The following is a 13,005-nucleotide window of genomic DNA, read 5'->3' on the forward strand; positions in this document are numbered from 1 at the left end:
CAAATAGCTAAATTCTTCCTTTGGGTGACGATGGGTAGCACCTGCTCATTCAAAAGGGCAGAGGAATTTGATTCTTCTGAGGAAATGGCTTTTTCGGTATTTTTTAGGACTAACGTATGGTTTTCCAGTCTGCTCTATGTAATGGGGGCAGTACATAGCTGCAGCACGCCAAAAGCAGCGCCGGAGTGCCACAGCTGTCCATTTCCCCTTACTCCAGGTCCTTCTCAGATCAGACTGGTGTGTTGGGAGTGGAGGTGGAGTCAAGGCTACTCTTACTCCTTGCCTGCCTACATAGGTTCCTGCTTACTCTTTGTACCCTGACTTGATGTCCCAGGCGGTTGTTTGGGGCCATAGAGGTATTTTGCTTCCCAGTAAGCCACTCCAAGGTTGTATACATCAGGTCACCACTTGACTTTAAGGGATTAAGTTTCTTTTTAGAGTAAGATAATTTTACACCACTATAAAACCCAACAGATGTTCAGTTTGTTCCTATTATTATGAATGTTTCCCAAACTGAATTAAAAAAAAAATAAAAAATAGGTGATGATCCTTTCAAAACAAGTTTGTTCTTTTTAAAGCAGAAAATTAATACTAAAACTCAACATGCTATTGCTTAGGTCAAAACATACCACATGCCACTTTTTTCCCTAAAGAAGACAATTTGCTATATTTGACATTGATATCGTACTCTTACATTTTCTTCCAAGGTGGTGAGCTGCTCATCGAGTCTGATAGGGTCTGTACCTAATGGAAATGCCCCTCTCCCTCTGTCATGAGTATCTGCTGGGAAATCACAGGGACCGGTGGATTCTGCGATCAGTTCCTCTGTGGCATTGATGACTTTTAGGACCTCTGTAGATATGTTGCAGAGAGAGACAGCAGAGTACTTCTGTTTTGTTACAAGAGTAGATAGGGATAAACAACAGCATTATGTTAGGATGGAGATATAATTATGGCAAGAGTCTCTTATCTGTAGCTTTACTTTAAACATGCCTTCTAAAAGAATACCTAGGTGGTTCATATGAACAAAGAGGTTAACGTTAAGCCATGTACTTTAAATAGTCAAACACACATGCAAAATAACTCTTCCTAGGTTAGGGCTCAAATGACAAGGACCAAACTCTATCCCCAAATGTGAACACCACATATCATTCCCTTTGAAATCACTGGGAGCTGAATGCGCCTATTTGGTGGCAGAATTTATAATCAGATTTTAAAAACTTGCCCCCACACAGGTTAGGTATCTGCAAATAAGTGGAATCATTAATTTATGGGCCCAAAGGAGGATATATAAACATCTATCTTACTGTACCCACAAATGAGGAAGTGCCATCTTCATTTGACTATAAAAATAATAGCTTTCTAGGAGCTTAAAAAACAATAAGGAGTCTGGTGGCACCTTAAGGACTAACAGATTTATTTGGGCATAAGCTTTCGTGGGTAAAAACCTCACTTCTTCAGATGCATAGAGAAGCTTTTCTAGGAGCTGTTCCTCAATTATTTGTCAGCCTCCCAAAAAAGAGGCTAAATTAAGGACACTTTAAAAATCAGCATCAAAATGTTTGTCTGCTTCTTATATTTACTTTTACTAATTTTCTTTTGTTTTCTGCAAACTCTGGTGCATTTATGTTACAGTAACTCTTACGTTATTTCTTTTTTGCTAAATTAGCTGTACATTTTTTTTTTAAAAGCACACTTATCTACATGTCAGATGAGGCCAGTATTGAAAACTTGCTTTTTTTTCAGACCATGTTTGGATTCATCCCTTGTACACATACATTAGGTCAGCTTTAGTTCTGTTATTCAGTTAAATTACAAGGAAAAATTAGAGGCCTGAGATTAAAGAGAAAGAGAACAAAAGCAAAGCCAGTTTGTTAACGGGTCACAGGTCGGCAGGTTGTCAGGGAGGCGAGAGAGTCATTAACAGGCAGGATAAAGGACACTCTGTACAGAGCGGAAATACTTGAATCACAAAGAGTTACCTGCATCTCTCTTAAGATTCTAGTGTTTTTTCCATTTATTTTTGGAAGTGCCAATTAGGTTAAAATAGATCAATAATACTATAGGACGGAGGAGGAAATCAATGTTACTTTGCTTTTATTATTTGCCTTCACAAGCATCTTTTCTTGTTCTATCCTATTAATTAAGACAAAAAAAGTATTCTGGATAGATGTCTTGAATTTTCTTCAAAGTATACAGCATTGACATATGTTCCAAGGAATTGCAGATCTGAATTCAGTGTTTATTTTTTCATGAAATCTGTAGCACTTACTGCTATGATGGATCATTTATAAAATTCCAGCTCTTTCGAGTTTTTCAGTCTAAGTTGCTGAGAGCATGTCTACATGGGGCGATAGTGACCAGAACACCTATTCTGCAATAGCTCTTCTGGAATAGCTCCCTGTGTGGCCACTATTATAAGTTATAATACACTATTCACAGGCACCGACTTTCCAAAGTGTGTGGGGGGGTGCTCGACCCCCAGCTCTACCCCAGGCCCCGCCACCAACTCCCCGCCCCACCTCTTCCTGCCCAGTTCCGCCCCTCCCCCGAGTGCAGTGTGTCCTCTGCTCCTCCCCCTTCCTCCCTCCCAGCACACCGCCAAACAGCTGACTGCGGTGGGTGGGAGGTGCAGGGATGAAGTGGGAGGTGCTGATCGACGGGGCCCACTGGTGGGCGGGAGGTGATGCGGGGAGTGAGGGAGAGCTGATAAGGGGGCTGCCAGTATGTGCTGAGTGCCCACCATTTTTTCCCCGTGGGTGCTCCAGCCCCGGAGCACCCATGGAATCGGCGCCTATGACACTATTACATAATTATAATAAAACCACCTTTTTCTGATGTAGCTTAATCTGTTTCCAAAGTGTATTGAGCTAAATTGGAAAAAGGCATTCTTATTGTGGAATAAGAGTATCCAAGACAGGCCCTAAGAAATCAAGATTCGAAGCAAAGCACTACTTGTTCAGTACATTACTGACCAAAAAAAAAGTTAAAGGAAAGATAATCATTTTAGGATTTTCTACACTTCTGAGGAAAGTTTTTAATGGCAGCTGTAGTACTGCTCCTTTTAAAATCTGCCCCAAAATCAGTATATCCAAAGCAGCAACAAATCCTGGAAACTGGCTTGAAAGTAGTACTGAACGTTTAGGATGTGTGACCGAGTCTGTGAATGTATCTTGAGAATACAGTAGTTGGACAGGAGTAATAGATTCCGTGACTTCCTATTTTTCTCTGAAGGTCCTGGAGAATCTACTCATGCCGTATAAGAATGCTGCAATGTTTGATTCCAAAGAAATGATTACATGTAAACAAAAATCTGTTTCCCTTTAAATTAAAATATTTCTGATTATTACACTTGCTAAAAATTTTTCAAAACAATAATTAAATTCAGTCTAAACTTCCTGAAAATGTCCCAGTGAAGGGCATTTACAACTCACCTTTCTCCTGGCCTGCATTTTGAAGAAAATTGATGGTAAGGTTTAATAACTGCCAAACAGAGACATCACAACCAAATTTTAGGGAGTTTAGCCCCTGTGAGCTATTAGGCCCATACTGGAAATGCTCCCTGCTTGATCACATTTTTCCTCCATTTTTGGAGCATCTACAGAGCTGGTCAAAATGATTCCAGTTTCAAAATTTCAAATGTCCAAAATCAGGGTTGGGAAGGGGTGGGCAAATGCCCAGAAAATTCTTCTGTGAAAATGGGGAATGACTTTTTATTCCTAGTTTTTTGACTTCCTGTTGTGCATGAAAAGGCGTTTCTGGGGCTTTCTCCAGGCAGCTGCAGGAGGTGGGCATCAGGAGGTAGCCCAACAGCTCTGATTGTGAGGCAGCAGGAAACTCTGCAGGGCTCCCTGGAGCTGGTAGGGACTGTAGCTGGGAAGAGTGGAAGGCAACTCTAAATCTCATGTTAACGAGGGTCAAGTCACACATGAGTATCCCTCCCCCACCAAAATATTAATAAGGGAAGAGACACCCCTAGATCCAGAGATAAACAGACAAGGGATTCAGGGTCCCTCACCTTTCTAGAGATCTACCTGCCTGGGATTGCTGATCGTGGATGCTAACAACTCTATCACTCTCTTTAAAACATCTCTGTATGAGAGGGAGTCAAAACAAGAGGGAGCAGGGAGGGCAAAGTTCTATTTTAATTAATGGTGCAGATATCCTATCAATTTTGATGGGACCACATCTACAAGAAAGAAAAAATAATCATAAAATTACAGCTCACACAATGATGCTATTATCAGTGAGGGCCATTTACTGTCCTCAACCAGTAGAAGAAACAGTGATGTCAATGGGAATTCCATTCATGGGCTGTGTAATGACAATATTATTCTCAAGCTAGCCGCACAGTGTATTATGGAAACGTCATTCAAAGTTCCATCGTTAAGGTTGCATTAAAGTTTGCACTTGAAGCAGGGATTCAATCTTTTTTTATATATATATATATATATATATATGAAGAGTACAGAGTATTCTCCTTAAAATTACAGTACTTCCCTTTGGACACAGAACAAATATCCTGATTATTAAGGAAGCTGACAGGAGCAGCAGCTGCTTGGTGAAGGCCTTGATCCTGCAAACATCTGAGCATGTGCTACACTTGAAAACAAGTGAGTAGTCCCACTGAAATCAATAGGAGTAGTAATATACATAAAAGAAAGCACATTCATATGAGTTTTTACAGGACCAAGGCCTGACACTGCTGATATCATAAAGCCTGACCCAAAGGCCACTGAAGTCAAGGAGTGTCTTTACATTGGCTTCACTGGGTTTGGATCATGCCTTCATAGATTGTAAGCTTTTAGGGGCAGGGACCATATCTTCATATGTGTTTGTAAAGTGCCTAGCAATCTAGACTCAATCCTGATCTGGGGATTTCTAGGCACTAATGTGATAACAGACTATTCACTAACTTCATGACAAGAAAGGCTATCGTTTATAACATGACATTTACACATGGCTGAGGATTTTTACTAAGTAAGAGAAAGATGTCTGAGCAGTACATGGAATCTTCAAACACTGCATGATCCCTGGACACACTGGGCCAGATCCTCCATGGAGCTACACTGATTTACACCAGCAGAGGATCTGACTGCAATCACCAATGTCTATACTAAGAGTGAATATTTTAGGGGTACCTATGAGATTCGTTTCCTTTGTAAAAAAAATATTGAAAAGCTATGGGACACAATAACAATCTCCTAAAATTCATAGACACATACCCAGCCTCGGCATGTTTGTAGGTGGACATTTCAAACTGATAAAATGCTCTCTTGGCGGACATTTATTATATGCCTCATTCATTGTGCCACTGGAAGAAGGGTCATCATTACCTCCTACAGGTGATTCAAAGACAGCCATCACACCATGATAAAGTCTCTCACATCTGCCTTGTCTCATAGTCAAATAACTAATACGGATGAGCCAGACATGTAGACAATCTGTATTACAAATCTATAGCGCAGAACAACTCACCACAACCAAGATTTGGAAGCACTGGGCCAGATTCTGATCTCAGCTATACTGGTATAAATCTGGAGTAACACCACTGATTTCAACAGAGTTCAATGGAATTACTCTGAAATTTAACATCTGTACTTGAAATCAGAATCTGCTCCATTGAGTTTGAGATAACTTAAGACAATGGGAGCCGGGGGGAAAATTACAGGCCTTGAATATGTTCTTTTGCTGTAATTAATGTCCACATTTACAATACTGCAACTCTTTATTGTGTTTTTAAATTGATACCAACGGCACTCAGAGCCCTGGATGGATGTTCATTGGTGAGGAGTTTTAAATCTAATGAAATAACACAATCTATATAAAGAAAACAATAGAAGCAGCATCTAATTCTTAGGCCATTTTTCATCCTTCTTTCAATCTGGAACAACAGTCACAGAAAAGGCTCCCTGTATATTATATACAATTTTTCAATAGGGTAGGCAGCTCTTGCTAAGTTTTAATCATTTTTCTTTCTCCTGTACTGTGCATTGTTTTGTTCTAAAGGTCTGCTCCAGTTAGATGGCGTCTCAATTTATTCACAAAATGTGTGCTATGGGGTGGGAAATTGCCACATAGTAGAGGCAGGCGCTAGGGACATCGGGGAGCACATGCAGCTATAACAGAAATGCTTTATTAGAAATAACCCAGGAGTGACACTGATAAACAACACTACTTCTGGGTGTAATGTGACTTACGGTATTAGCCCTTCAAGTACTTTCCAGCAAATTTCAACTCTGAGCTTCAGACGCACCCTTCCTGAACTTTGACCACTTCTAATACATGTTAATATCAAAAAGAAAATGTGGTCTAACTATAATCTTGAACTCAGAGGTGCTGACTTCCCCAGTTCCTGGGGGGTACTCGACCCCTGCTCCGCCCCAAACCCTGCCCCACCCCACCCCTGCCCCCAACCTGCCTCTTTTTGCCCCCGTGCCACCTCTTCCTGGCCCTGCCCCTTCCCTCCTCCCCAGCGCCTCCTGCACGCCACTGAACAGCTGATCGTGGTGGGCAGGAGGCACTGGGAGGGAGGGGGAAGAGCTGATGGGGGGCTGCCGGTGGATGCTGAGCACCCACTATTTTTTTCCCTGTGTGTGCTGCAGCCCCGGAGCACCCATGGAGTCGGCACCTATGCTTTAACTAGAGGGCAAAGTAGACTACCTGAACCTCTGAGCCTGCTGAGAGGATTATTCTATGCCAAAGTCATTTGACTCTCTAATAATACTCTGAAATTCTTTCTTCTCTGGCTCTTCATGTTTTCTTTTCCTTGGCTTTAGACTTGGCCTTTTCCTCATTCTTCTCTTTCACTTTCTACTGGTCATTTTAGACTTGGGGCCTTTTTGCTGCTCTTTTTTTAAAACTTGGGATTTGTCCTCTTTCAATCCTTGGGTTTCAGGCTTCTTCTTTTAATTCTTTTTTTCCCCTTCATTTTTGTCTGATTTTGCCTTGCTTTCTCTGTCCTCTAGATCTGTAATGGCTCTTCTCTCATCATCAGGCTTATCACAGAAATCACCAACGGCAGCTCTAAAGCTCTCATTACAACTTTGGTCATTTGCCACATGACTCCTGGGTCTGTGGAAAGGAAGCTCAATTTTCCTGACCTCAGTAACCGCAGTTTGCAAACTCTTCAGCAAGCCAGATTTTTAAAACCCCAGAGGGGGATGAAAATTATTGCCCGGAGCTTCCAATTTGAGTTTAGCCAATGAATTACCTCAGCTTCCATTTGCCACAAAGTTCAATGCTTTTTAGGTTTCAGTCTGTTTGGTTAGCATCAAAGGTCTCAAGATTATGTGGCGATCTTTTAAATTTGTTGCTATCTCCTCTATGGCGCTACCATCATAATCATAAGTAAACTGCTCCTCGCTAGACTATGACAGCAGAGATGATGGGATATCATGGTCAGTCCTACCTCAAAAAGACACGGTCTGTCTTGCCTTATCTACTGTGAACAATTCTCCAAATTATATCTCCTCCCCTTTCTCTGTCCCCCTCCTCTCTGCCCAACTGTAGATTGCTTTCCATTTACAAGACAGTTTATGTCGGAAGAGGCTTTCACCTTGCTTTCTTTCCTCTCCCTCCCCTAACTAATCAGGACAGTTAGAATGCTATCAAAACATACAATCTTGATCTTTCTTTTTAGAAGTGCTACACTGTGAAATTCTGTAGCACAGCATTGGCTTCCTAGGTGAAAGCTATTAATTAATGGAAACAAAACAGCAGTACCGCCACAAACGTATCATTAGGACAAAAAATTAAGACAAAACCAAAACAGTGCCACGATCCGGACAGCTGTGAGCCAGCAAGTCCTCACTGACGTTCCAAGTGAGGAACATAAGTGTACCAGGACAGCTCTGTATCAGGTTTTCTCGTCCAGAACTTACATACATTCAGGACATCTCCATGCCAGGTTTCCTTCTTTTGGACTTAAGTACATGACGATCGATGGCTCTTAACGTGCTGTGCATTATTTTCACTAATCTTTTTTCCTCGTTTTCCTTATATTTTGACCCAGCTGCTAGTATTTGTTCACTTTGCTACCATACTGTCACTGTCAGAGGTGAGGGCACAATCTTCAGCCTCCCATACAAACATCTCTTCTTCAACCAACATCACCGCTGTGATTTGCGATACAACTGAGGAAATTTCACATCAACATTATGCTCAAGAAAGGGACAAAGAAAGAAAGTTTCCATCACTAATGGCCCTGACAGTATTGATCAGATTCTTCATCACTGTTAGCGCAAACATTACCAGCTTCATTCTCAAGTTGCTTTATCACGCTCTCTGCAGTGTGGCTGTTTGATGAATATCTGTCGTCTTAATTTATGGAGAAGGAAAAGTTTTATTTCATAGGATGTGTAACTCCCTTGGGATTTAGAGAGCATGGCCCCTTTAAAACCTGTCCTGAGGCAGGGGAAGTGCTATTTTTGCCAGGGGGAAGGGAGTATGGAGAGGGAGAGTTGACAGGATGTGTGTGTCTGAAGTTCCAGACAAGAGGGCCTACAGGGAGCAGGCCCTCACACAGGGAAGTAGTAAAAAACTAGCCCAAAGCCGGGGAGGGACAGAGCGGCCAACCAGGGATATCTCAGGACAGGAGCCAGGGGAGAGCACTGGGCCAGGGAGGAATCACCAGAGAAGGACAAAGTGGAGCCAGATCCAGTATCGCTGCCACTCAGAGCTATATGGAACCGTGAGTATTGAGGCTTGTGACTTTGCATTGGGAATATGGAGGGAGGTTGTAGCCAGTTGAGTGAAGAGGTTGTCGCTCTGTGTAGGTTTGCAGAGAGCGGCAGAAAAGGGCACCGGAGGGGTTTGTTGGGGAAAGTTTACTGGCGCTGAAGATGGCCAGGAGCACCCAAGACTCACTGCCAGATTGGAACTCTGCCCAGCAATCCTGAACTCTGGGTCTAGACGCATTGCTTGGCATCTACCCTTATATTTTGTGGTACCACCGGTCACGTGGGTCCTCGTGTTGGATGTAACCTTGTTTTATTGCTCCCCCATCTTCTTTCCCTGTTCATATTTCCCTTTCCTATATTCATTGTACTGATCCGACGTGTTTATTCCAGGGGGTTTGGAACAGGTGCTTCTGGGGTAAAAGTGAGTTTCCCTGTTGCACTCATGCATGTGCGTCTCCTTGGCAGGAGATGCCAGCAAAGTGCACTCCATCTTGGTCATAAGGATGTAATAGTTACATGGGGTCATAGATTCCAAGGCCAGAAGGGACCAGAGTGATCATCCTAGTTAGAGCTTATACATAACACAGGCCACAGAACTTCCTCAAAATAATTCCTAGAGCAGATCTTTTGAAAAACACCCAATCTTGATTTTAAAATTGCCAGTTAATGATATTCCACCACAATGGTTCCAATGGTTAATTACACTTACTGTTACCCTTATTTCCTATCTGAATTTGTCTACCTTCAAATTCCAGACACTGGATCGCATTATACTGTTCTCTGATAGACTGAAGAGCCCATTAGCAAATATTTGTTCCCCGCATAGATACTTATAAACTCTGATAACCACCCCAGAGTCTTCTCTTTGGTAAGTGAAACAGATTGAGCTCCTGGAGTCTATCACTATAAGGCAGGTTTTCTAATCCTTTAATAAGTCTCGTGGCTCGTCTCTGAACCCTCTCCAATTTATCAACATCCTTCTTGAATTGTGGGCACCAGAACCGGACACAATATTCCAGCCGTGATCACACTAGTGCCAAATACAGAGATAAAATAACCTCTCTGCTCATACTCAAAATTCCTCTGATTATACATCCAAAGAAACACATTAGCCATTTTGGCCATGGAGACACACGGACAGCTGACGGTCAGCTGATTATCTACCATGACCACCAAATCTTTTTCAGAGTCACTGTTTCCCAGGATAGAGTCCCCCATCCTGTAAGTATGGCCTGTATTCTTTGTTCTTAGAGGTATACCTTTACATTTAGCTGTACTAAAACACACTGTTTGCTTGTTCCCAGCTTACCATGCAATCCAGCTTGCTCCCTGTCAGTGACCTGTCCTCCTCATTATTTACCATACCTGCAATTTTTGTGTCATCTGTAAACTTTATCTGTTATGATTCTATGTTTCTTCCAGATCACTGGAAAAATGTTAAACAGCATAGGGCCAAGAGCCAATTTCTGGAGGCCCCCACTAGAAACACACTTGCTCAAGGATGATTCCAAGTTTACAATTACATTTTGAGACCTATCAGTTTACTAGTTTTTAATCCATTTAACAATGTGCCGTGTTAATTTTATATCATTCTAGTTTTTTTAATCAAAATGTTGTGTGATACCAAGTCGAAGTACATTTCATCAACACTACTGCCTTTATCAACCAAACTTGTAATCGCATCAAAAAAAGATATCAAGTTAGTTTGACAGGATCTATTTTCCATATACCTGAGTCACCTGCTGAGAGCAGTAAGATTCACTCCAGCTTTTACACAAAAATGTGTGGAGCTCATTCCAGAGCCTGACCAGATCCCCAAGAAAGCTCTATCTTTTGCACAGACGAGCTTTGCCTTTGTGGTGGATAGCTCCACTGTGTTTGAGGAACAGAGTGGTTCACCATAGTCTTCATCTGGAGCTTCAGGTGATCTCTGAGGTATCCTGGGCCCAGATCATTTTGTGCCATGAAGAGAAACATAGAAATCTTGAATTTGACTGAATAGTCTATGGGAAGCCAATGTGGAGTGCAGAGGTGTGACATGCTCACGGTAGTCTTTGCTGTTCAATGGATGCACTGCCACCCAAGTGTGAAAATTCTGGCCTTGTTTTAGCATCAGTAACTTCTTCACCAAGGAAAGCTGAACACTCATTTAGCAGCAGAAGACAATTATCTTTGATAATGTTCTATTCCAGGGATATTCTCCAACATACAGTAAAGTTAGAGAAACTTTAGTCTTCCTTTTGAACTGTGCTCATACTTCTCTGTATCGGAATTTATTTTTTTGTAATGAAATTAAATCACTTTCCCAATATAAACACTGAAGCTACTACTAATTAGAACTAACACATTGTTTCTGGAAATCAACTTGCCACAAAATAAGGAGGAAGGTTATTTTCTCCAAATGAAATATTCTGCCCCAAATTATAAATACAATCTTTTAAAAATCTCATAAAATACAGGGCACACAAGATTCCATAGCTATCTAAAAATGAGCACAAATTTATAAATATTGAATATATGGAATGAAAAGATAAGAAATATCTTCTGTGATTTTTACTAAAGGAAGCCAGAAAAATGGTAGTTCAAATGGATTAACAAAATAAATGTATAAAACAGGATGAAAAGAAAAGGCTGAGGGGTTCATTTTATTGAATTAAGGATCAAGCTTTCATCCAAACAAATGGGTCTCTGCTTCATGTCTATTGTGTGGAACACAATTAAATTAGTTTGTTTAGCTGTATATTATATGTTGGTGATTTTATAACATCAACTTTTATTAAAAGAACTGGAGTACTTGTGGCACCTTAGAGACTAACAAATTTATTTGAGCATAAGCTTTCGTGGGCTACAGCCTACTTCATCAGATGCATGTAGTGGAAAATACAGTAGGAAGATATATATATATATATACACACAGAGAACATGAAACAATGGGTGTTACTATACACACTATAAGGAGAGTGATCAGTTAAGGTGAGCTTTTATCAGCAGGAGAGAAAAAAAACGTTTGTAGTGGTAATGAAAATGGCCCATTTCCAGCAATTGACAAGGAGATATGAGGAACTGTAAGGGTGGGGGAAATAGTTTTACTTTGTGTAATGGCCCATCCACTCCCAGTCTTTGTTCAAGCCTAATTTACAGGTGTCCAATTTGCAAATTAATTCCAATTCAGCAGTCTCTCGTTGGAGTCTGTTTTTGAAATTTTTTTGTTGTAATATTGCGACTTTTAGGTCTGTAATCGAGCGGCCACTACAAACAGTTTTTTTTCTCTCCTGCTGATAAAAACTCACCTTAACTGATCCCTCTCCTTATAGTGTGTATAGTAACACCCATTGTTTCATGTTCTCTGCATATATATACACACCTTCCTACTGTATTTTCCACTACATGCATCCGATGAAGTTGGCTGTAGCCCACGAAAGCTTATGCTCAAATAAATGTGTTAGTCTCTAAGGTGCCACAATATTCTTGTTCTTTTTGTGGATACAGACTAACACGGCTGCTACTCAAACTTTTATTAAGTATATCACAAAGACCACACAACACCGTAAAGTTAGTACAATTTTTCTATTTGCCAATCTGATTCAGATATGCTAAGATTCAACTAGCACTGATCATGAAACAACCCCACACGCTGGAGGGAACAATAAAGGTAAGGCATTAGTAGCAAAAAGTGGGGAAGGTATATTATTACGCTCCCTACATAGTGTCTTGATTGTAAAAAATTAAGATAGAGAGAGCGAGACCTTTAAGTGTGATTGTAGTCAGAAACTTCTGTAATTCACCTCATCTAAATCTTCATCTTTTTATTTATTTATTTTTTCTGATTTTTTAAAAAAAGATTTTCATTATGGTAAAATCCACTAATAAACAACTTTATGACAGTAGCAACTTTTTTACTCTACAGTAGAACTTCAGAATTACAAATACCAGAGTTACGAACTGACTGGTCAATCACACACCTCATTTGGGACCAGAAGTATGCAATCTGGCATAAACAACTAAAAAAATAAAGGGAAAGTTTTAAAAAAAGATTTGATAAAATAAGGAAACTGTTTCTGTACTTGTTTCATTTAAATTAAGATGATTAAAACAGCACTTTTCTTCTGCATAGTAAAGTTTCAAAGCTGTATTAAGTAAATGTTCAGTTGTAAATTTTTGAAGGAACAATAACGTTTTGTTCAGAGTTTCAAACATTTCAGAGTTACGAACAACCTCCATTCCCGAGATGTTTGTACCTCTGAGGTTCTACTGTACATATCTGCCCTCTGCTTCTTCTTACTTTACTAATAAAACAAGTTCTTCCTCCTGATACAGCTAAGAA

General features: G+C 40.6%; 1 protein-coding gene across 4 annotated transcripts in view; it reads right to left on the reverse strand.

Annotated features, from left to right (window-relative positions):
* Window positions 1-13,005, reverse strand: part of MYRIP (myosin VIIA and Rab interacting protein) — a 343,158-nt gene that overhangs the window by 13,208 nt on the left and 316,945 nt on the right. For all 4 annotated transcript variants that reach the window (XM_034761008.1, XM_034761009.1, XM_034761010.1 and 1 more), the window contains one exon: window positions 695-889. In XM_034761008.1, coding sequence (XP_034616899.1) covers window positions 695-889 — 195 coding nt within the window. The remainder of the gene's footprint in view (window positions 1-694; window positions 890-13,005) is intronic.

This window comes from Trachemys scripta, chromosome 2, assembly GCF_013100865.1.
Source record: "Trachemys scripta elegans isolate TJP31775 chromosome 2, CAS_Tse_1.0, whole genome shotgun sequence".
In the NCBI taxonomy this organism is placed as follows: Eukaryota; Metazoa; Chordata; order Testudines; family Emydidae; genus Trachemys; species Trachemys scripta.